General features: G+C 40.0%; 1 protein-coding gene across 1 annotated transcript in view; it reads left to right on the forward strand.

Moving 5' to 3' along the window:
• ubl3a (ubiquitin-like 3a) overlaps positions 1 to 23,086 on the forward strand; it is a 37,072-nt gene extending 13,986 nt beyond the window's left edge. The window contains exons 2-5 of the mRNA XM_080867850.1: positions 14,693 to 14,801; positions 17,626 to 17,712; positions 20,025 to 20,102; positions 21,756 to 23,086. Of these exons, the coding sequence (XP_080723976.1) occupies positions 14,693 to 14,801; positions 17,626 to 17,712; positions 20,025 to 20,102; positions 21,756 to 21,808 (327 nt within the window). The 3' untranslated portion in view covers positions 21,809 to 23,086. The remainder of the gene's footprint in view (positions 1 to 14,692; positions 14,802 to 17,625; positions 17,713 to 20,024; positions 20,103 to 21,755) is intronic.
• Positions 23,087 to 24,675: the final 1,589 nt, after the last annotated feature.

Consider the following 24,675-nt stretch of genomic DNA (forward strand, 5'->3'; position numbering starts at 1 on the left):
AGCCGGATGACCTCAAGTTAAATTTTGCTTTAGGCTCATTTTAATAATTCTTTGGTTTCTTACTGCATAATCTTGTGTCAGAATTTAATAACTTTCTTTAATTCTCATTCTCAAATAGGCTCAGATAATGTACTGTGTGTGTGTGTGTGTGTGTGTGTGTGTGTGTGTCATAGCCCTGGTTTCTGTCCAGTACCATCTGGTGAATTCCTGCACAGAGGGCATTTTAGCTTGCCAGCTATGTCTCTGTGTGTGCCTCCCTCTCTTCCCCTCCAACACACAGACCCACACACATACACAGACATACACACAGACACATCCACACAGACACACAGTTTCTCCTCTACACACACTCGGCATCACGTGAGTCGTGACTACAGGGCAGTGCTTGTTTCTGAAGGAGAAAAGAAAATGCAGTGTCGTGGATATAACTGCTGTCTCTGGGCCGTTTCTACTCTCGACTCTGTTGTCCCCCCCTCACATGTTATATCAGTTGGTCTTTAACACTCCCGCTAAGCCTTTACTTCATAAACATGCACTTTTAATTTCAAGACAAGACTGATTTGCATTAATCTGCTGCCTGCAAATACCGCCAAAAAGATTTTTGCAAGGAGGAATGCCAATAAATCTGTTGATGGCCATTTCCTTTTATTTTGTTCACTTAATCCTCCAAATTTTCACACTCTAGAAGCGACACGCCTGCATGTGTAGAAAATTAGAGTGAAAGAAAGGAAAAAATCCAAACAGAATCCAGTGCTGATTCAAAACAAGACAACCATGTATACACACACATTATAGTATACATGTAAAAGATAATGTAAGTCATACATGTCCCTAGAGTCTGTTGTTCCAGGCAGTTTCAACACCTGTAGCTTTCAGTTACACTGAATGCAAAAAAAAAAAAAGGAAACACACACACACAAATGTTGGTTTTGTTCTTTAAGCACACCTTGAGAGTTGTTGACTGATAACAAAACCCTGAAAAACCTTAGTGGGAGCCAAAACAAGGAGACAACACCCAGTGTTTTCCGTGCTGTTTTTCGTGCTATGGTGTCAGTGTTTCCTAATGTACTTGCATTGTGACCATTTACTCATTACCTACACCAGTTTAGGTTACAGTAGAGCACAAAAGGCAAATAGTAACCCACACACAGCTCATATCTGAGACTGCTCTTAAAGTTTTAGCTTCAACCTTTTATTTTTTGACTGCGATGTAAACAAGAGTCGTTAGCTTAGTCGTCAGTTACCGTCAGTTACGACGTGACATAGCTGCACTGACAAACAAACAAATAAGGGTCTAGGTGGGCTGCGCTGTAGTTGAATGTGACTGTGTAGTTGTGATATTGCGTCATCACTTCTGCAGCAATGTGTTGCTTGTCTTGAATTCTGTGCATTTCAATGTGAACTGAGTGTGATGCTATAACACTGCAACCTGCTGTGGAATAAAAAAAGACAGAAATCTCAATTTCCAATAAAATTTACAGTTAATAGAGGCTAGATAAGTTAGTTTCTTGCTCACTAAGCCATTTATTATATTATTATTATTACTGCTGTTTTGTTTTTTGTAATTCTGTACCTTAAAATCTTTATACTTCTGTTCATGGTGTTTATTACAAACACTAACCTTGAAATTTTTTTTTCTGTCAGCATTAATTGGTGAACAAGTTGATAGTTTTTGTTGTTGTTGTTGCTTTTTTTTTTTGAGCCTCTTCAGCAACGGTTTCCAAGAAAAAGACAATAAGGCAGTACACTGTAACTTTTAGAGGAATTCACTTGACATTCAGAGGATAGGAAACTGTGCGTATACCTGTTAAGAGGGTTAAGGTTGTGGTTTCTTTGGGTAAGATAAGACTGAAGTTAGAGGTGGTTAGTTGTTCCAAAAGCCCACATTTCAAGAAAGAAATAAGTTGTGCAAATTGAATGCAGTTCATGTAGGAGAGAAAAAAGATGCATGTTTTTATAGATATAGATTTCCTAGAAATGCAATCCTTTATACAAGGAGAGTAACAGAGACAGTATTTAAAAAAACCCAATAAGAGCAAGATTTATGAAGAGAGGTTTCTGAGGTTTCGTGATGAAGCATGCATTGCACCTACCGTATAGCCTTTTTCCGGAGGAAAGTTATAAATAGCTCTGTTTCTTTTTGCTTTCATGCAGAAGCACTTCAGAAATAGGTGATGTGTATTAACCCAACACGCGGGAGCGAGTCGTACACGTGGGCAAACAAATGTCTTGGTGAACTCTTTATCAGTTCCGGACGCATCATTTTCAACTTCTTTCTCAGCCACGCAAAGCATAATTTCATCACAGCTTTGCGCAACCAGTGATATATATTTTTTTATCACTTTATCAAACATTGTACCTTGTAATCTCTTTTTTTTCTGTCACACTTTGCCTCAAATTTACCCACAAAGTGAGAAATGGATAGTCGAGAGGTTCACAGGTGGATCAGAGAAGAATCGATTGAAGCGTACAAGAGTAATTTGACATCTCTGCCCACATTTTTAAAACCGGAGCGTCGCCAGCTCCCACAGCAGTCATTTTGAATGCGCACACAAATGTTTGTATGTTCATGTGTGTGCATATGCTTTAGTGGTGGATACATGAAAGTCCTTTTTATCTCATTGTTCACCATCATGCTTCCTCTTCTTACTGCCTCTATTTCACCTTTGTTGATCCTGCTTTGGGCCTCTCTGTCTTTGCTGTGACACTGTCTCATTTCCTCAGTACTATAAGTGTCAGGGGTTCCTATGTATGCTGTGGCTTCTGACTTGTCATTGTCATCACTGCATCGGACCTGCATATTGGTAATGTTGTGGGATACAGGACTCTGCAAACCTCTTTTTCTCTCTTGTAGCTTTAAAATTTCTTCCAGTTGACAACTTGTTTGTGTTTTTTGTCTTTTTTTCCTACATTTCTTTCTAAAAGTATTTAGTGGAGTTTTGTTTTCCCTGTTGAGATGATGACAGTGGAGCCTCCCCTGGATGAAGGGTGAGGATAGGGCTGTTACAGAGCCCTAAACTGTTACAGATGCTCACAGACACTGGGAAGTGACACTGAAAATACTGTTCGGATATTTCTGTGAAACAGTCATCGTTTTTCTCTCATTAATGTTTCTGCGTACCGCCCTTCACAGTCTCCTCCGTTCTTCTGTTTATTAAATGCGTAAAATTTTTCCACACAATTTTTTAACCCCGAGGTGTGTTGCGCACTTTTAATTAAAACACTTTTATTATTGTTTTTAAAAAAATCAACATGGTGTATTTCATTGTGGAAAGAGCATGAAGTGACCTTTGACCTGCATATAACAGCCATCCTGTACCCTCAGCCTCACTACAGTAGAAACCATGTTGTCTTTATAATCAGTTGATACAGCTGGTTATGAAGCTGTTTTCTTTGAATCTTTTTACCAAAAGTAAACTATAAACAGGGAAATTTTGAACCCTGGCTGATAAATCAGGTGCATGGTCCTGTCTGTCAGCTCTTACACCATCACCATAACATTTTCTGACTCTTATATCATTGTTGGATAAAGATCTCTTTGACCTCTCTGCTTCACATTCAGCATACAGTAGCCTGTTAGAGTGTGGGCTATCTGCAGGTAACTCACTGCCTTTCGGTTATAGTGTTGTGCACATTTGTCATGCTAATTCATTTGTTCCTGATGTGTTGAACAGCCATTTTTAAAGTGTGAAGTCCTTAACAGTCACACGGGACGCAGGAGAAAGCCGCAAGAAGTAAACCTTTGTGTGACAGCTCCGAACACACAGAGAAAGCATAGAAGGAATGTGTGAACAAAGGCACCTACCTGGTGCTTATAAGAGAGAGAGGAATGTAGCTGGTGCCTATAAGAGAGAGAGGAATGTAGGTGTGTGTGTGTGTGTGTGTGTGTGTGTGTGTGTGTGTGTGTGTGTGTGTGTGTGTCGAGCAAAGCAGGTTTTCAGAGAAGGCTGGGAGGAGTATGATGACAGCATGAAAAGAAGGCCCTGCCTGTTTCTGGAGAGAAGAGAAGCAGCTGATGGATTAAAGGCTGTCAGGTACAGCACAGGAAACGGCTGATCTTGCTTGTGACAGGAAGGAGAGGGACAGAGAAAAAAAAGAAAGAGGAGCAGAGCAGATTCTGGCTATGATGAGGACGTCGTCATGTCAAAGGATGGGTCTTTTTGAATGACACTACAAAGGGACAAGGGCTTGGAGAGAGATGCGAGGCATGATGGGGCAACTGTGTAATCAGACATGTGACTGGTAGTAGTGGGAGCTGCCGAAAAAGCGAGTTTTCATCTCTCTTGGATTGGATTACCCTTGGATTCAAAACCTGGAGGTGTAGTGAAGCTCCATAGATGCAAATCCAAACCACAAGGTCAGCGCTAAAGTCAGGGAAGAAAGGCCTTCAGTGTTATACAATGATCATGGAATAACCTTTATGAATTTTTAGCCTTTGCAGATGATCTCTAAGCAGAGGGTGTCTTTACTTTGCCCAATCAAACTGCTGTAGAAAGTTTGAGGATGCTGCGAAGGAAAGAAAGCACACTATTACAATGCTATTAGTACTGTAATGCAGCCATTAGCTGCCTATACTACAGGAAGTTAGGAAGCAGCCTAAGAAAGGGCATCTGATAAAGGTCTGTGGTGCTTTTAAAATCGCTCTTACAGTAGATACTCTATTTAATGATTAATGTCCCCTAATAGAGTCCAACAGGAAATAGGGCGGTGTTTTATGGTCACTGAACAAGCTTCTGCCTATATTGAGGCAGGGAGATGTATGATTTTCTAAACACTTAATTATCAGCTTGTTATCATGTTCATTTATGTTAAGATTTGAGAACATATATGATGCTTTTTAAAAATGGCATAGCTGTTCATGGCTCCGGATGTCCTAAAATGCTTTCCTTAAGGGAATTCTTCACATTTAGTGCATGTATGTGTTTGGATTCATAAAGTAACTCTTTAGACTTTGACTGTTAAAGGTCAAGGTCTCTGTGAGACCTCACTTCAATCTCATTCTTTTTAACACAATGTATTTCAGGTATTTCTGTGCATCTGGCACACAGTTTGAGTCAAGGATGAAGAGATTTGATTGTGTTGTTCAGAGGTGAAGGATGATGAAATTTCTTGTCCATATGTTTGGATTCTATATGTTAATTATGGAAAGATGAGGGCAGCACTGGAAGGTCCTGGGTTTGAATCCAGTCAAATGGGTTTTTTCTGTGGGGAGTTTCCATGTTCTCCAGGTGTCTGTGTGGGCACACTCCCACAGTCCAAAACATGCACAGGGTTAAGTTACCTGGTAATTTTAAATTGTCCATAAGTGAAGCGAGTGAGTATGAATGGTTGTCTGTCTCCCTCTGCTAGTCCTGTGATAAGCTGGTCTTGTCACTGGGTACAGCCCTTCCCACATTGTCTTGAGGAAAACAAAATGGGTGGGATTATGACAAGATAGCTCCCTTTTCATACCCAAGACACCATAATTTTCAGTGGAAACACCTCTTTTATTACATTCAACAACGTAACTCGGAAACTGAGTTTATTTTTGAAACAAGCAAGGTTGGATACTGATTGGTCCACAATAATCTTTGGGGTACACCTTGAAGTTATGGTGAAAGTACAGATCAGGATTGGGGGTCACATGAGAAACCAGGGCTGTTGTGGAACCGTTCTTTTTTATTTTCCCACATTAAATTTTTCAAAAACACAGAAGACACAAAGCAAAACAAGAACAAGTCAAATGATTTTTTAAATATATTTTTAATATATTTTGCATCTATATCAGAAATCAGAAGAGTGGCTGACGGGACTTTACAGCACAGCTGCACAGCTAACAAAATCTACGACCCATAGTTCCTCTACTGAGATGAGGAACAGCTACATTAAACTGTCAAATGTAACACAGAGGTAAACTGCATCTTGACTGGTCTGTGGAGACATATAACAGGGGAGGGGAAATGCTAGTTGCTGTTTGAAAAACTGTGAGGATAAGAGTCTCTGAAAGGATAAATAACAGAGGATAAATCACAAGTCCCCTGTTCATCAAAAGATGAATTTATTTCACAGCAGCAGTGCTAAACATGTGTTCTTGCAAAATGTAGCTAAAGGAGCAATCGGGACACAAAAGGAAAAAATAACCAAAATTATTCTATTCTAACTAATAACAGCAAAATAAAACTCAGCACCGTCAGGGTCATTAAATAAATAAACACCTGTTTATTTATAAATAAAAATAAACACCTGTTGCCCTGTTGTTTCCTTCCTGTGGTTGTGCTACAGTGGGAAAAAATAAAAATAAAGCGAGGTCTGAAAATTCCATTTAAAACAGGAAATGCAAGCAAGGCTGAACACTGTCAAGGTTTCTTTCTCTGTTCTTACTGCATTCAGTATTCAAGACCACAAATATGCAAATTACCTAAACAAATGTGAGAAAAGAAACAGAGCAAGCTTCAAGAACCATAAAGCATGAGCTTCGAGTACACTAAAAGGGCGAAAGGTTTAGGACACTGATCTTAAACTGTGAATTCAGGTAGGTAGCACCTGTCCATGCAGCGTGCCTTTGCAAACATTTGTGAAAGAATGGGTCGTTCTAAAGCGCTCCCTGGTACTGTGATACTGTAACAGGATGCAGCTGCTGCAGCATGTTAGTTTGTGAAATTTCTTCTGTCCTAGATATTCAGATATTCGATCAGCTGTAAGTGGTGTTATTGCAAAGAGGAAGCCACAACAACTCGGCTTCAAAGTGGCAGACCACATAAAGTTACAAGGTCGCTGAGCATCTGTAAAAGTCACTGATGCGCTCCTGACTAACTGCAGAGCCCCAAACCTCCTCTGGCATTAACATCAGGACAGAAATTGCGCACCAGGAGCGCCTATTGGTATGGATATGGGCCGAGCAGCTCCTGTAGGTGTAATGTCCATATACTTTTGTCAATACAACGTGAGAAAAGAAACAGAGCAAGCTTCAAGAACCATAGAGAACCAACTCTCCTATGTATTAAATAGGTACAAACTTGACTGCGTTTTGTAGCTCGCGTGCATCCTGGTCAGTATTTTTGTCGTTCGAACACAGAAGAGGAGCACCACAAAACTAAGTGCATGTGCCACATTTAACTTCCAGCTTCGAGTCTGCAAGGACTTCAGTCAGATGGTGTTTTTATTATTTTGTACACTGATTACATGATCACAGAGAGGAGCTCACATATATCCAGAAAAACAGAACAAAATAGCACAGATGACTAACAAGGCCCCTGTTTACCACAAGTGTTGACATAGCAGCCATCATAGCATGGCTGTAGGCTAGGGCTGAACGATATATCGCATTTGCGATAATATCGCGACATGATCAAGTGCAATTTTCTAACCGCAAAGGCTGCGATTATACTCTGGACATGTCCAAATTCATGGGCTGCATCCTCCTGAGGCCGCATTTGTAGACCGATTACGTCACAGTGACGCGCCGAAGGCTGTCCAAATTACTACCATATCCCAGAATTCATAGCGCGGCCCAGCCAAACTCCAGTTTCCAGCAATGGCGGCCGCTACTAAGTTTTAAAATTACTCATACTAATCTTTCTGGGTCACAAAATAAACTTTTAACATATTTTCAGGCGAGAAAGTAGTTGTGTAAACATCAAATATCTGCTCGGTTTATCAAGATATCCCATATTTGCAAAAGTGCTTCGACGTTTTCAGAGGCGTCTGCTACCCACCAGCTCGACAGCTAGCCGGGAGCTCGAGGGTTACTGATGCGGCCGAGAACGGCACAACTCCCGGCACATCATTTTCAGATCACCGCGGAGTTTCGCTGCTCGGGTTAAACGTAATATATAAGTCACTTAGACAACCTAAAAATGTTATTGTTGGGCTTTTTTCAGTGTTTTGTTTGTTCGTGAGTAAATCGGTTTGGCTGAGATTAAAGTTATTAGATTAGATAAAATAAAACTTTATTAATCCCCCGGGTGGGTTCCTCCTTGGTTTTCACACAGCTGACTAAACGTCAAACAGAAAACTTATTAAACAGAAGTATGAGACAGTCGAGAATTTACACCAGTGTCTGGTTATATTTTAGATAGCAAGAAGCAGACGGCCGAGTTTATTAAACTCCACCGAGACAGCGGTGACGCTAATCAGAACTAGCCTTCTGATTAGCTAATCAGAAGGCTAGACCGTCCAATTTCACGCCTTTAAACTTTAAAGGCGTGTTTGTGTGTGTGTTTATACAATTGCTATTATGTTTGCACTTTATGTGTAATGTTACTGACTGCAGAGATCAGTAAGATGTGTGTATTTTTTATTTATTAGTTTTATTTATTTAATATTATTTTTTAATTGAATGACTGTCTAGTAGTTCACAGATGTCGAAAAACTGAGTGTGGTAAAGCCACTGATTTTTTTTATGTATATTTCTGCAATCTGCACATTGTACTGACTTTCATTTTAATGTTTACACCAGGGTTCCTTGTCAGCACTTTATGCTCAGATGTTTGTAAGCTAAAAATAAACTATTGTGTATGTTCAAATATACTGTTGTGATTGAAGAAGTTAAATAAAAATGTCAGTCATCAATTCATGCATCACCTCATGTCATCATAACAGAGGTCTGTCTTCCAGGAAAGAACAGTTTAAAATTAATGTAATATAGTATTGGCCATACTATATGATGTATTGCTTGTCTTTGTTTAATAATACAGAAGACAAAGACCTTAAAAAATAATCGCATATCGCATCGCAATCGCAATATTGGGGCAAAAAATCGCAATTAGATTATTTTCCATAATCGTTCAGCCCTACTGTAGGCACAATCAGCAGTGTTGGAATAAATTTTGACCAGCCAGACTGCTTTGCTGGAGCTTTCTTGTTGCAAGAGCAAAGACGACAATTTCTCTTAACATTAAAAGTTTGGAGGAAGATTAGGTTTCCTCTCAGTCTGGCAACTGCTTGAAAGATTCTCCCTCGGCCCCTTTCTGCCAGTTTGTTTGCATCTTGTTGGCATGATGTAAACATGTAACGATAATGACTTCTTCTTGGCTTAATTTATTTTCAAAGTGTATATTCTTGTCAAATTATCTTTCTTTAACCTTAGCACCACTGTCTTTCGTCTGACCTCTCTCTGTTTCATGGAAACAATACCTATCTAGTGTTTGTTGGAAAGCCATGTCAAAACAAAGCATGACACACCAGCAATTGTAGATATGTGGTCTATAAAGATAGCAAAGTTAATAATAAACATTTCAACTGGGTAAAGGTCCTTCTGCTCTCTTTTCCTACAGTGAACATGCTGATATCCAAATTTATCATCTGCACAGTCATGTCTGTATGAATGTGCATGAGTGTTGCACTGTTTCTTAAAAATATTTCTTAAAAATTATGTTAATCCATATTTCTTCTCTGTCCCTGAGCCTAATTATTTCACCTTTTCACTTAAACACATCATCATTGCTTTGCCAGGGAAACATTTTGTTAAAATGCAGTCAGTTAGTCTATTAAATATCCAGTCACGATTACGCCACAGTTTTTATTGTTTTTATCGCATCACTAGCAAAGAAGTTCATTGACACTGGTTAATGCAAAACACAAAAGACGCCCACATCTCCTGTTGTTTCACATATTGTTTTTATTTTTAATAAAGCCACATTTGTTTATCGCAATTTATCCACCTCCCTTAGTGGGGAGAAGTCATTGCATGTCACCCATTCATTAAAAGATAAAGAAGTAAAGTTGGCCTGGCTATTGGTGCACCTAACAAGCTGGTTCACCAATCTGTTGCCTGGCACACCCTTTGATGAGAGATGAGATAGCCTTTATTTGTCAGTTGCAGGTCTTTTGCCCACAACCGAGGGCAGGATCCTTGAAATTCAGCATAATTTCAAGGATCCTGCTTGAAACTGCTAAACTTCAGTTTGCAACGTTTCAGGTCTGAAAACAAAGATTAGAGGTAGCACATTTTAGGGAGGAAAGAAAGATAAGCTTGCAAAAGCTAACGTTTAATGTGATTAGAGCATTACCCCCCCCCCGAACGCTGCTAGACGCACACATGCCCACAGAGACTCAAAGATTACAAATCTTTGCTTTTTTGTATCACACATTTATAAGTCAGCCACTGTTACGTAACGACTGCGTTTGTGTGTATGTGTGAACGTAACAGAGGGAACTCGTGCAAGCGATAAAATACCTCTGTGTAGAATATTGAATTATGTCAAACTCAAAATGAGGCTCTCTGACAAATCGAAAGAGTTTGCTTTCCCATGCGCTCGCTTACAGTTTGCACATGCGCGCAGATGAAGCTCGCGGCTTTTAATACACGCATTTAACCAGCACTTCCAATATGCACAGTGATTTTCTAAAAGCGCTATCCCTTTTCAGCGTGTTTTTAATTAAAGAAAATAAAGGCTCCTGCGCATAATTTATACGATAATGGAGACTAACATTGTGGTTCTTTTTTGTGTCTTTGGAAAATTACTGAGAGCTTGCAACGCTGTTTCTTTTTCACACGTCTTTAAGTCATTTTAAAAAATGCAACAAATGTGTTACAGGTTACCAGAACATGGCCTATTCTGTAGCATTTAATATTTACAGCCAGAGAGCAGTGACAGAAAGAAAAGTGACCTCTCCGCAATTGTCTGTGAAATCACTGACGTAGAATTCATTAGTATTTAAAGTGCTGTGCAGCTACATTTCTCAGGTTTACAGCCGAATTTTCTCCAGATTTAACGGGCAAGTCAAAGCGAGCTGGCTGCTGGATCCAGCTGCCTCGCTTTAAACAGACCACAGCCGGGTTAATCACCCATGTCCTCTCTTAAATTCATTCATGCAGTTATGAATCCGCTCTGACAGCAGCAGCTAACCTTATTGCGCAGACTACATATAAAGCTGCTCTAATATATTCCCACAGGATGGCTTCCCACTCTGTAATTTGTTGACTGCTGCAGAGGGTCTAAAGAGCAGCAATACTCTTTAATGCACTTGTAAACATACACACAGACACATGCGTGCATATGCACACACAACAGTGCCTTGAGAAAGAGTTGAGAGCGGCGCTCAGGGAGGAATAATTATAGATGGCATTGAGTTTCCTGCTCTCCTCCGTGTGCAAACGGTGTTTAGCTAAGAGGGCTTGCTTGCTCACATGTTTACGGCATGGCATTTGTTGGCAGCCGGGTCACATTAGTGTTAGACTTTGTGAATGTCTGGTCTGCAGTGGAGCAGAGAGGCTCGACAGGCAAAAAGCTGTGTCACCAATTTTCCACATAAGTAACCTGTTTCTTTATTGTGTTATTTTCAGAAGCAGCCAGGAATAGGAGCAAGGATGCTTCCGCATTCTGTTACTGGAGCTTGCACACTTTCGCGTCTCCAACGGGAGGGCATGAAAGTGTTTGCAAGCTCTGCAAACACTTGCTAAATGACTTCTTCTTCTTCTCGCAGCTCTACAAGCTCTGCAAGCTAGTGAAATGTTCACAGTGCTAATTTCTGGCATTTCAGAGTGCGTCTGGCAGTGGGTTAGGATGTAGTATTTGTATGCATGAGTAACTAGCAGTCTGCCTGGAGATATGTGTTTGTACTGTGATTACGCATGAATTGTTTTCCTCCCCTTACCTGGAGCAATTGTATTTGTTAGAGAGAATAGACTGTAATTGAATATACTTCCCTGAGCTGGCTGTGCAACCTCATTACCTTGCCCTTTTACGGAAGAGAGAAAGGCGAAGTGAGCCTCTGAGAAAAGGGGGCAGGGAAGGGAAAAATGGCAAGGGAGAGCTGAGATCTCGACTCAGGTGAAATCAGAATTAGAACAGAGAGGGAAAAGGGGAGAAATTCATCTGTAGCAGCATAGCTCAATGTAAGGTCTTACACCACCATGAGCCACCAGAACACAAGGACTGGTACTTTTCATTGATGTCCCTGAAGTGCACACGAGTCTTTTGTAAAGATTTTTTCTTCTAATTTTATGCTCTGATGTTCCAGGTGGCTTGCACATTGTTCACAAGTCCTGCAGGAATTTCAGTTCTGTGGAAATCTGGCGGCTGCACTGGCCATAGCATGAGATTTTTGCATAATTTTGATACGCAAACCATTTCAAACATTCTCAGTTGGAGTGGAAACATCTGCATCTGTCATGCATTTATTTTTTCTAATAATTTGCATTTTCCAGGAAGTACACTGAGAGAAAGAGACTTGTAAGAATAGAGAAAGCAAAGAAAAAGAGACAGAGAAGAGAGGCAAAGGCAGAAATTCACCCTTGTGCTGACATATATAAGAAGAAAGGCTTAGTTTGCCTTGTTTAACCCAGGCTAGCTCAATTCTTCTTGTTATTCCGGCCTTGTACATTTCTCCACTGTACGCTGTACAGAGCCAGAGATTGATGGAGTCAGTGAAAGAGACAGAGTGAGTGAGGTGATGCAGAGACTGCAGCAAGCATGGGAAGATGGTTTGATGTGACACAGCAATGGAAAATGGGCAGGGGTTGGGGGTGGGAGGTTGAAGTGAAGCTATCCTGTAGGTGTTATCAGGTTAAGCCGCTCACCACTGGCTGTCGCCATGGTGACACCATGGTAACTACCAGGTGTTCTACTAGGAAGGAGCAAAACCTCTCGTATGCAAAGGGGATTCCTTTGAATCTCACTTTGTGCTCATTTCTGCTTCTTTTCTGCATTTGCCTGTAACGTTCAGGTGTTTGTGTTTATAACAATCAAACAGATGGAACAGTGTGCATGTTTACCTTCAGGCATCTGCTCAAAAGCTGATGCAAATTCATGCTTTTATGATCTGTGTCATTAAAGTTGTTAAAGGTATATTTTGTGAATCACAGCCGGAAGCAGCAGTGAATTATTTCTAGCGTTTCCCAGTCGTTAAAGGTGTGTTTGTGTGAGTCTGTTTGCCTGGATGCATGTGTTTGTACACAGTGCACCTGCAAATAGATGAAAAAAAAACACACACACACAACTGAAGCTTGAAATTATCTTATCTCATTATTAAGTTGATTTAATCTCTTAGAGGCACATTTACCTGTGTTTGTGCTCATTATGTTTATTGTACGTGATGTTTTGTGTATGTCATATATATATACACATGCTTCTGTATGGCTCGTCCATGCTTAAACCTATAAGCTGATTTGGTTACGTACTTAAAGAGATCTCAGTTTCAATCCTTTGGTGTTAGCTCTGTTACATCACTCCACCCGGCTCCGTGTGTGTGTGTGTGTGTGTGTGTGTGTGTGTGGCACTCAGCAGAGTGGGTTTGGTAGGACACGGGGTGTGGTGTAGAAGGCTAACAGATACTTGGCACATGGAAACACACTGACAACAATGACACACGTGCTCGTGCCATGCGCACACAGGGGCCCAGCCACACAAATACAGTAAGCAAAGGCAAGCACACACCACTGAGTTCTGCTCTTAAAGGCACACTGTACCACTGCTAAACACATATCAGGCCTCTCATCTGCATCCTAGTGCTCGGCAGTTTAATTGCTCTGCAAATTAACGGTTCTAAATGTACACCCCCACGTGTGTTCAGTTCACTTGTGTACATTTTCTCGCTGGGAGCTGGTGATCTAAGGTGAGAGAAACAAAATCATGTGGCTGGAAGCAAAACACGTGTGTCCCTCTCATTTATGTGGTTTTTTTTAGATGCACAATCACATTGGTGAATAATGACCTTGTCTCTACGCGGGGCAGAGATCACCACTGAGGGGTTTTTTTTTTCTCTCTCTGTTAAACTGCAAGTATGTACTTTTTTCAGTACAGAAGAATTCAGTGGATGTATTTTTGTAATGTGTCAGCCGAATTATCCAGTACACATAATGAGAGTTTGTATTCAGTAATAGTGAAGTTAGGTAGTCAAGGTCAAGTTTATTCAGATAGTGCATTTCCAAACAGTCCATGCTGCTTGCAGTGCTTAACAATGTAAAATGCCACTAAAATAAATAAAATGCACCGCAATGATGCAGTAAAATATAGAGAAAAAACAAATAAATAAATAAAATAAGTCAATTAAAACAACTAAAACAACAACAACAATAACTAAGACTGTTAAAACCAAAATGTTTAGGTCAACATGTGCTGTGGTAGTGTTTAAGTTACTAAGGTGCTTCACAATCTGATTTATAAATAGTATCAATCTAAAGTTACTCAGTGATTGCACATTGGAGGGGTTAAATTCTACACACAAATCCAGGAAATTAACCTAAAAAATACATACATGACATGACTGTGGAAACGTAATTAAAAACACAGGTGACTAACTACATAAACTACAGTACAAAACAAACATGGATACAGCATTTCTAATTTCAGGTAAAGGTTTAAGAAAATCTTTAATTTTAGTTGCCTGAAAAATGTCTCGCTCAAACACCTACAGGGACAAAAAAATGAGGAATGGTAAGCGAGAGACAAACTTCCATTCAATTTCAGACTTGGGAACCAAAGACAAAGAAATACAGTTTGAGGGAATTGAGAAAGCTGAAGAGGAAGTTGGAGAGACTGATGGGAGTTCATCCAACGGAAGGATGTTCCTCAGGGTCTTCATATCCTTCTTCTGTTTCCTATTAAATTACTAACTTGAAACCGTGTGCTTCCTGACCCAGCTCTATAATCTGACATATGGGACAGCTGTTTGTTTGAATGTGCATTTTTCTCTGTCTTCATTTTTTGTTTCTCACATTCACTAATGCTGTTTTTTTGTTTTTTGTTTTTTGCTTTTACCTGTGTTGCAGATAAACCTGCGGCTGATTTTGGTCAGTGGAAAGACGAAAGAATTCCTCTTCTCTCCCAACGACTCTGCAGCAGATATCGCCAAACACGTTTATGACAACTGGCCAATGGGTGAGTAGCTCAATTATGTATTGCTATTCACATCAGATACATGTGCATCGATATGCAGAGGTATGAGTCTGCTATAAATGTATGTGCAATATAAATATGAAAGCAATAACAAGTTCCTACGTTATGAATAAAATCATTGTGGTCTAAGGCAGTCGCTTACAGTACAGTGAAAAGGTTTTCACTGTACTAAGCACACCCCAAGATTCAGTAGCTTGTAGAGCCACGTTTAGCAGCAATAACACAAATCATTTTTCTGCTTGACTGTAGTCCCATTCTTCTTTACAGCATTGCTTCAGTACGTTGAGCTTTAAAGGTATTCGTGCACATCTCTCTTTAAGGTTGTCAACATTTTAATTAGTTTGAGGTCTGGACTTTGACTAGGCCATTGCAGCACCTCGATTATTTCCTTTTTCAGCCATTCTGTTACAGATTGGCTGCTGTGCTTGGAATCATCGTCCTGTTGCATGGCCCAATTTCAGCTAAGGTGCAGCTTTCAGACAGATCTAACATTTGACTCTAGAATACTTTTGTATAGAGACGAGTGCATGGTTGACTCAGTGACTCAATGACCTGATACCTGGGTTCTGTGGCTACAGAATAAGCCTACCTCTTAAGCCCTCCACCACTGTGCTTGATAGAGGGTATGGGGTAGTTGTGCTGATATAGTGTTTTTGGTTTTCACCAAACACGGAGCATTCTATTGTAGACAAACATCTCCACTCATTTAGAGGCAGCTTTGCAAAGCTAGTCTGTGCTGCCCTGTTCTTTTTAGTGAGAAGAGGCTTTTTCCTGTTTACCCTTTCAAACAAAACCATACTTGTTCGGCCTTTTTAAACTGTACTATTGTGAACTTTGACATTTAAAATGCTATCTGAGGCCTGTAGAGTATGAGATTTAGCTCTCGGGTTCTGTACAGTTTTTTTTTTTTTTTGCATGGTCTGACGTTGGGGTGAACCTTCTGGGACATCTCCTCCTGGGAAGATTGTGGCTTTGTGTTAATACACACCTCACCAACAAACTGCCAAGACTTTTGTTTTTATGGACGTGGCAATGCACTCATGATCCATACAGCAGTACAAGGGTACTCCTGGAAGCAGTCAGGGCACACTTGTTTTTTCTCTCTTTCCTCTTTAAGATATAGCTTTTCATATATTTGATTAATTCTTACAGACATCTACAAACTTATTTTTACAGTAACCACATTTTCAAAGCTGATTGACTTTTTTTAAAAGTGAAAAAGCAGGTTAAATATATATTCTTATAATAGTAATCTGTAGCAAAAGAAAAATATCATTGTTTACCTGTCCAGCCTGCAGTTGTACTTTTTCAGTTCACTTTTTTCAGTATTGGAAGTTTTTTTTTCATGTTTGACATTTAAAAACTAAAAAATAACACGTGGAAAATGTACCTGCTCGACACCAAACAGTCAGCAACGAGCTAGCGAAGACGGTGGATGATTGTGGAGCTGCTCTAGCTTGTAATGTGCAAACAAGATTAACGGACAGTTCAAGGTTTAGGTTAACAGCAAAATTAGCATTAGAGTTGACTTTCTTTCTTACCTCATTACAAAGGTGCTTATAACACAGTTGTATTATTTATTTGATTTACATGAGAAAGATCTGGGTTTTCACATCTGCTTTATACATGTCAGATTTTAGCATCAGCTTTGGTTTTACTTACAGTTCTATATTCTTTAACATTTTTGCATTTAATATGTGGTGTTTAATAAATATTATCATTATGCAGGCACAGCTACCGAATCTCTGTAAAAACTCTAATTAAACAATTTAACTGTAAACAAATATTTGTTAATTTACTTAGAAACTACTTGATCAGACTTATTGCTGTCAGACCAACTGCTAATTGCTTACATGCAGGTCTATATAGCAGTGTGGGGAATGTGCATATCTTTGGTGTAGGGTAATTAGAATGAACTCCTTTCAGCCTGATTATCATTGCATACAGGAATGTGGGATCACAGTGCAGCCGCTTCCTTTCTGTAATACACCCACTTGCCTCGCTGCTGCTGTGCACCAGGGTTAGAATTCATTTGATACTGCCCACCTTACGTCACCTTCAAAACTCTAGCTTTTTCCCACGGTGCCGCTAATGTACTCCAGTTTAAGAGAACTCCACGATGCATGAAAAACTACAAATTACACAGTTGGACTCAAATTCTCCTCGACAACAGAAGTTTTCCGTTCAATCCCGTCAGTGTTGGGAGCACCCTGTGTTCCTCCCAGACAACCCATCTGAACCCTGAGAGACCCGGAGCAGGCTCTCAGTCAGCAACAACACCCTGCGCTTAGCTAGAGACAAACATCTGGTGGCCAGACTCTGTTGCTGCGCAACTCCGCACTCTCGTTTCTCTCTCATTTAATGCGTTCACTTTTGTCCTTAGCTCTTCCCGAGCCACACCTCGTCTTCTTCTTTTGCCTCGGCTCTTTCTCACGTTCTGTAGGGCATCCCGCAAAGCCCAAATATTATACATTCTGCCTTTAAGGATTTAAAATAAAGGCCCTAAATGTCTTAAAATATCTTCAGTGTGGTTGTCTGTGGTTCTTCTTTTTTTTTTTTCTTTACCAGGCAGCAACTGATTTCTTTTCACTACACTGTGTTCAGCATTTTCATCACGCCGACACGACAGCTTTTTATACACAGCTTTAGGATTCTTGTATATTGTGGCTTTTGAAGTACATTAAATTGTACTTGTGAAATGTCAAATTAATACTTCATGGAAAACGAGTAAAATAAGAGGTAAAAATGAACCAGCAGGGCTCCTTTCTCTTTAACTGTCTCCTCCTTTCTCTCTGCTTTCCTACAGACTGGGAGGAAGAGCAGGTCAGCAGTCCTAACATCCTGAGGCTCATCTACCAGGGACGTTTTCTACACGGCAACGTAACACTAGGAGGTGAGAAAACACTGAAGCTACACCACCCAGAGAAAATGGCTCATTCGCTCATAGACATGCACACAAAATCACAGCCGTGCGCTGCTGGAAAGTTCTTTGCTGTTCTCATCCTTTTCCTGAGTCACAGAACAGAGGTACCTCAGTGCTCTGGACAAGCTTGCTTTGACAGGGAAAGAGGGAGGAGAGAGGAAATAGAGGAAAAAGAGGGGAAAGAGGCTGGTCAGGAAAGAGGGAAGACTGGCGTTTAAAGGAGACCTCAAGTGGTACAAAGGAGAGAGAGAAAGGAAGCGAGAGTGAAAGGCAGAAAAGGACGTCTTCTGTTGTGGAAGGCCAGTTCACTCTCTCTGGCTTTTAGGCTTTTTATCTGCCTAACCCAATTTAGACTTGACTGGTGCTTTGTGGTTAACAGTGTTACAGCGCACCCTAACCCTTTTGCAGTCTTCTATCTGCCATCCATCTGATAATTCCCTTATCTTTTAGCATGTTTGCACATTAACACAGAATCCTTGTTGAGTACAGACACACACATTTTAAAGCACACACACAAGTTGCCAACTATTACATGTTAACAGCAGTGTGTAGTTTTAAAAGTTATAACTATATATGAACTTATGCGAAGCGGTGAGAGATCCTGCAAATTTTCCTTCTTATTTTGTGTATTCACGACATTTCTGGGCTCCAGCCTTTAGGCAGTGGTTGTTTAACCCCATGCCAATTACAGCTGTGTGTGTAGTCTGAGGACTTTGTAAAAACCTATTGAAATAGACTGTGCCCAGCTCCAACAACGAGGTAGCAAAACTCTTATTTAAACAGAAGCAGGGTTGCACTGAACAACCTGTTATGTTATGCACCTATGGCAGTCTGTTGTGAGCGCTACCTTTTCAACTTGCTACTGCTGACGAGCACTTCTGACACACCTACCAAAGGCGAGGGCATACCACAGCGTCTCATGGAAACATTTAGATGAACCTGGAGGCACCATTTCAGACTGAATGTGCTCCTTTTCCATCTCTCTCCTCTGGTGTCTGTGTCATGGATTTTAAAAAGAGCAGCAGGTCTGTGTGTTTGTGTGGCCAAGGGCGAGGCTGTGCTACACACACACGCATGCAGGGCCGAGTGGCGTCAGTAGACAGGATGAAGCGTGCATTTATGCTGCATTCATACAAAATCCGGTGGTGCCTCACCTTCCTGCAGGGTTGTTCCAAGGCGTGTGGGTGGGTTGTGTTTTTTTTGTTTTTTAGGTTCGTTAGAGTGCTGTGAGACAATAATAAAATAATATTTTACAATCTTATTGGCTGCGTTTTCCTTGCTGATGTTGCTGATTTACTTTCAAGCGCACTGATCGACCTCTGATTTTACTCCTTTTGGCTTCTTGACCCAGGCTGCAGGCGCCAAGTTGGATTATATTATCTCTTTAAGGGGTATCCAGCAGCTCATCTATTGGTTTTGGTCTATTCGGTATTACAAAGTTGTTGTTTTTTTATTGATATTTCACCTGCCTTCCTCATAGCCATTGCTTTCCATTATTTTTCATACTAACATGAATGCCTACCAATAAAGGGACAGGCAAAAAACAAAACAAAAAAAAAAACAAAAAAAAAAACAATAAAGCTCAACTGATATGTTGGCAGGGCAGATATATTGGCTTATAGTAGCTAATATATCAGTATTGGTAAATTAAAATTTAAAAACTAAAGAAGAAATGGGGAAAAACACCCTTCAAACATGTTACATAGCATGTCTACCAGAGGGTGCTCTGCAACCTCCACATTTGTGTTTTCTCACTTTTGTCTGCTAACTAATCCCGTTGAACTTGAATCCACTGTATACATGTGCATGTACATACTACACTCTACACGTGTGTCAGATATTTTGTGCATTTCTTTTTTAATTAATCCTTTTTAGTGTTAAGTATCGTTTAATTTGCACCTTTATTACTGGTAATTATGTTGCAATATTATCTGCAAATAACAATAAAACTTGGAACCGGGTCGTCTTATTCAAGAGCAAGAAACTAGCCGCTCCTTGAGCCGCTTGTGAACAGTGTTTTAAATGATTCAGTTACATATGGATTCAGATTGCCAACAATTTCAAGTGATTATTATTCTGCAATCCCACTTTAATCGCATAATTTGACAATTTAATTTTCTCTATGTGTAGCTCAGCATTATCCAATCTATAATTTACACTCAGTTTCAGAAAGCTGTTAAAAAGTCATGTTATACTTCTGCTGAGTGACACTGTGCAGGCAAATATAATGTAGCGCACTGAATAACCTTTTCATCCTCTCCCTCCTTCTCTCCCTCTCTCAGCTCTCAAACTGCCCTTGGGGAAGACCACAGTGATGCATTTAGTTGCCAGAGAGACTTTGCCTGAGCCAAATTCCCAAGGTAACCAGCTCCCCGTCTCCCCTTTTTCCTTTCAGGAGGCTTTTCACACGCTGAACAACGTTAAATGTTCCGCTCCCAGCCATTATTTATTTCTGCACATGGCTTCTGTTTTAGGAGCAGCCACTAGTGCAAATAATTGGCTCCTTGAAGTGTATCCCCAAGATACAACACACTGTGTAGAGTATAGCTAATATAAATCATGCCAGAAGATTTGCTTCATTTTTTTATGACTATGACAAGCGAATAGAGTTCAAATGGACATCAAGTTCTCATACTGGGTATCTGTGAGCCCATGTGAGGAAGAATGAATCTGAATGAACTTTTGTTATGTGGAGAAACAGTTACAAAGTTAGATTTGAAGTACTCTTTATGTGAATTGTACAAAAGACCTGAGTCGCCCCTCTTTTTTTAATTTCTGGTCTTGTATGTTTTTTTTATAGTGCTCTTGAGCAGCAGTTCTCTAGGCTTTTTAAAGTTTGGTTGCTTTTTCAGTCCAGTCCTTGTACCTGACCATTTTCAGAGAAATGTTTTTTATGTTTATCAAGCCTTAAAGAATGAGCCAGCGTTTCTTTAGTTGAATCTATGAAAAATCTCAAAGACAACACAGTCTGAGAGACATAAAATAGCATGTTTGCACCAACAAGTTGATTCCCAAAGAGCTGTTAGGCAGATGTTTTTAAGGAAGTGAAACGGGGAGAAAAGGCTGAGATATGCCAAACTGCACAAGATCTTGACTGAAAACCAATGGCAATGGAGTAATGAATACAAATGTGACATTTTATAGTTCAAATTGGTATTAATATGTACGTTGGAGGTCAGGAGAGAGGTACAACAGTGACTATCTCCAAGCATCTGTAGAATTAGATGACTGTGGAGGCTGTGTCATGGTTTGGGGCTATATTTCAGACAGTGGTGTTGGAGATCTTAGAAAAGTGCCATCAGATTTTGATCCACTATGAAGTACCAACTGGAAAGCATCTGACTTACTACATTTAATACATTTTCAGCATGGCAATGATCCCAAACACACTGCCAAAGCAGGAAAAGCATTAAAACACAAAGTCAGGAGCACTATCACTCATGAATTGGCCTCCCCAACCTTATTAAAGCAGTGTTAGATCATCCTGCCTCAGAAAGTTAAGCCTGTGGTCATACCAAATCTCGATTTTCAAGATTTTTATGCTGCATTTCCACATTTCAGTAAATTGCAGCACCAATTTCCCATTTTAACAAAATGTAAAGAAATGAGAGATGGGTTAAGACTTTTACACAACACTGTAAGTGTAGATTTCAAGAGTCTACATTTAAAAAAAAAAAAAAAATGAGGCAATGTTGCTTCAGGTACCACTAGGAAATGTAACAAACTCAAAGAGTTTGAGCAACAGATCCAGTCTCATGAAATCCCAAAATGCTGCTCAGCTGTAGGAGATGGAGATTTAGACCTTCTTTAGAACATTTATGAGCTACATATGTTATATGGTTGTAGTATATCAAAAGTATTTCCATGCAGTGTTGCTGTATCTGAACTTGGCCTACCAGTATGTTTCTAAATCTGTCCTTTTGAGGTGATGTCTGACTATTGAGCTGAGTAACTCTGTGACAGTGCTGTGTGGGTGTTTGTTTAATCATGACGTTTGTGTGCTGTGTGTCCAGGTCAGAGGAACAGAGAGAAGACCGGGGAGAGTAACTGCTGTGTCATTCTGTAAATACACACCTCCACCGCCACCCCCTTTCATCCTTTGCATCCGTTCTCGCCCTCCATGTCCTGGACCTAATGAGCTTGTACCTTGTCCTGTAGCCTGTCTACGCTGCGAATACTCATAGAGACATTTAACGAAACAAACAAACTCGCACTTTCTCTGTTTTTCCCCTTCTCCCTCATACACATGCATAGAAGGACAGCAGGCTCAGGCTGATCCAGGACAGACTTGGAGAGCAGTAAATTGATTAAAGATAGAGTTGATTCCTTTGTTGTACTTGATTTGCTGTCATAACTGAAAATGAGAAGGAACTGGATTTGCATGTTTTTTTTCTTTCTTTCTTAATGAAATCCTTTTGAAGCCTTCTGCCATACACATGCATGCACACACACATTTGCAGTAAACACACACACACACCTTGTCGAGCCATCCTCAGGCGGTCTCTTACAAGTCACCTTTCTAACTGGCTCTTTACTCTGGCCGGTTGTCATTGTAATGCAGTGCCCAAATTTGTGCGTGTGGCCTTGTTTTCTCATACAGACCGCTGAGAATTTTAACCACTAACAGCTCATCAGCATACCAACAAACGCGCACGCTCCGACTTCCTGTCCTCACATCGAGCCGCGCGTGCTTGCGTGATACCCCTTAGTGCGGCAGACAAAGCGCAGACGTGCCTGATCAGAGAACTCAAAACATGACACGCACACACACACATAATAACACACACGTTTGTGCCCTCTTTACTGCCCTCCTCTGCATGTGCCCTTAAAGGTCGCAAGAGAGAAACGATTCCCTTTTTTTATGTCGAGAGCGACACATCCCACTCCTTTGAGTCCGCTGTATTTTAGCCAAACGAAGCCTAAAAAGCAAACAAATAGAAAACAACCATTTTTTTAAGGTCTTGTTTTTCGATATTTGTTTGTTCATGATTTTTTTTTTTTTTGGTGACTGTGTTTTGACAGTCCACTCATATTATCGACCGACTAGTGTTGTGATTAATGAAACATCATGCCAATTTTCTTTCCGTGACACGCCGTCGCTGTCTCACTGTGCCCCCCCCTCCCTTTATTTTTATAGCAGTATTGTGAAGGATCTCTCAGACAGTTGCTTTGTAAGCACGGACATTAACTCAGAAGGAAAAGGGTCCTTATTTGTCTTAATTTGCCTCTTAAATCTGCATTAATAAGTCCAGTTTGCACAACTAAAGCATGTGCTCCTTCATTAGATTAAAACAAATGTATAAAAAGCTTTGTTTTATTTTATATTTTTCCAGTGGAAGTAATGTTCCAAACTAAGGTAACATGTGTAGAATATATTTAATATGAATCTTATATAGAAAATGACGACTTTAGATCTTGGTGATATACATTATATTGGTGTTTAGTCTATGATTGTGTATACGGTTAGCTTCTAGCCAGTTCACAGTCACTCTCTGACAATGTCTTGTGCTTAACAGCAGCAAATCCTCCCTAATCATTTATGGACTGATGGATTTTTGTTTTCTTTCTTTTGTTCTTTCTCTTTTATTATTCATTTCTTTTTCATTTGTTTATAAAGTAATATAATCCTGTTTCTTTGTGGGGTTTTGTTGTTTTTGCTTTAAAGAATCGCTTTGTAACAGCACTAGGTCTTAAAAAAATATTGTTTATATTGATCAGGGTTCAAATCTGTACAGAGATACACGTTTTCAAACCAATTGTAAATAGCACTAATGCTCTCCCCTCCCCCCCTGCAAACTTCAAAATGGAATACATCTGTAAACTAAATAAAAGTTATTGAAGTGCGCTACCTCGTTGTCATGATTTATTGCACGTGAACTGTAATGTTTTAAGCGCCACTGACTAATCATTCTAACAGCATCTTAGCTCACAGTCTGTGGGACTTTAACCAGAGGGCTGAACAAGACACCGGACTCCAATCTTCATCTTAACAACTTCAGCAAATTATTCTAAAAAGAGTTTTTCTTGTTACAGTGACTCTGGTATGTTGAATTTCACCTTGAAACTATCACTCACAGGTTAGTGTTGTAAATAGAGGTGGGCTTAAATTTAGATTCTTCAACTTCTTGGAACAAGTAAAACACATTTAGTCTCTTTTGAGCATCAATATCACAATAATTTAACAAAACTGTAAAATTTGGGATGATGGTGCTGTTAACAGAGAAGCTGCAGAGTATCCAGGTCCTGTGGCTATAAACACAAGCCCAAATCATGACTGCTCCACCACCATGCTGAAAGTTCGTACGAGGTGTTTGTGCTGATATGCTGTTTGATTTTCATTGAAGAACATCGCTCCAAAAGTCTTTTGGTTTGTCCAGATGCAGCTTTGCAAACCTAAACCATCTTGCTGTGTTTTTTGTTTTTTGAGAGAAAAGCATTTCTACTGGCCAAAAAAAACAAGCCCCGTAGTATTTTTCTAATTGTACTGCCATGAAATTTAGTGTTTAACGTGCTAACTGAATTCTTTAGACACAGCTGAATGCTCCAGATCTGCAAACTGTCCAAACCTCTGTTTTTATAGGTGTGCTCACACTTGCTGATGATCAATTAAACAAGTCCATTTAATTAGAAGCAGCTGGCTGCTACTTATCCTTATGGAAGCAGTAGGAGTGTACTTCAGATGACTCCATAGAGCGCTATGAAAACTTTTTCACATGACTGTATGATGTAGAATAGTAGAAACCAGTAGCGGGAGCCTGAATGATTTTATCTGTTTTCTGAGTCATATCAAGATATCACTTTAGACCTCCTGAAGCTGAAAGCTCCTTATTTTCATGTCTCTGTAGAAAAGATGAATGTGTACCAAGATTACACATCATCACAATCTGGTGGTGGAATCAGACAGGCGGTACAAACTAACAAGGAAGCAACACT

Source organism: Rhamphochromis sp. 'chilingali' (genome assembly GCF_963969265.1).
Source record: "Rhamphochromis sp. 'chilingali' genome assembly, chromosome: 19".
Taxonomy (NCBI): Eukaryota; Metazoa; Chordata; class Actinopteri; order Cichliformes; family Cichlidae; genus Rhamphochromis; species Rhamphochromis sp. 'chilingali'.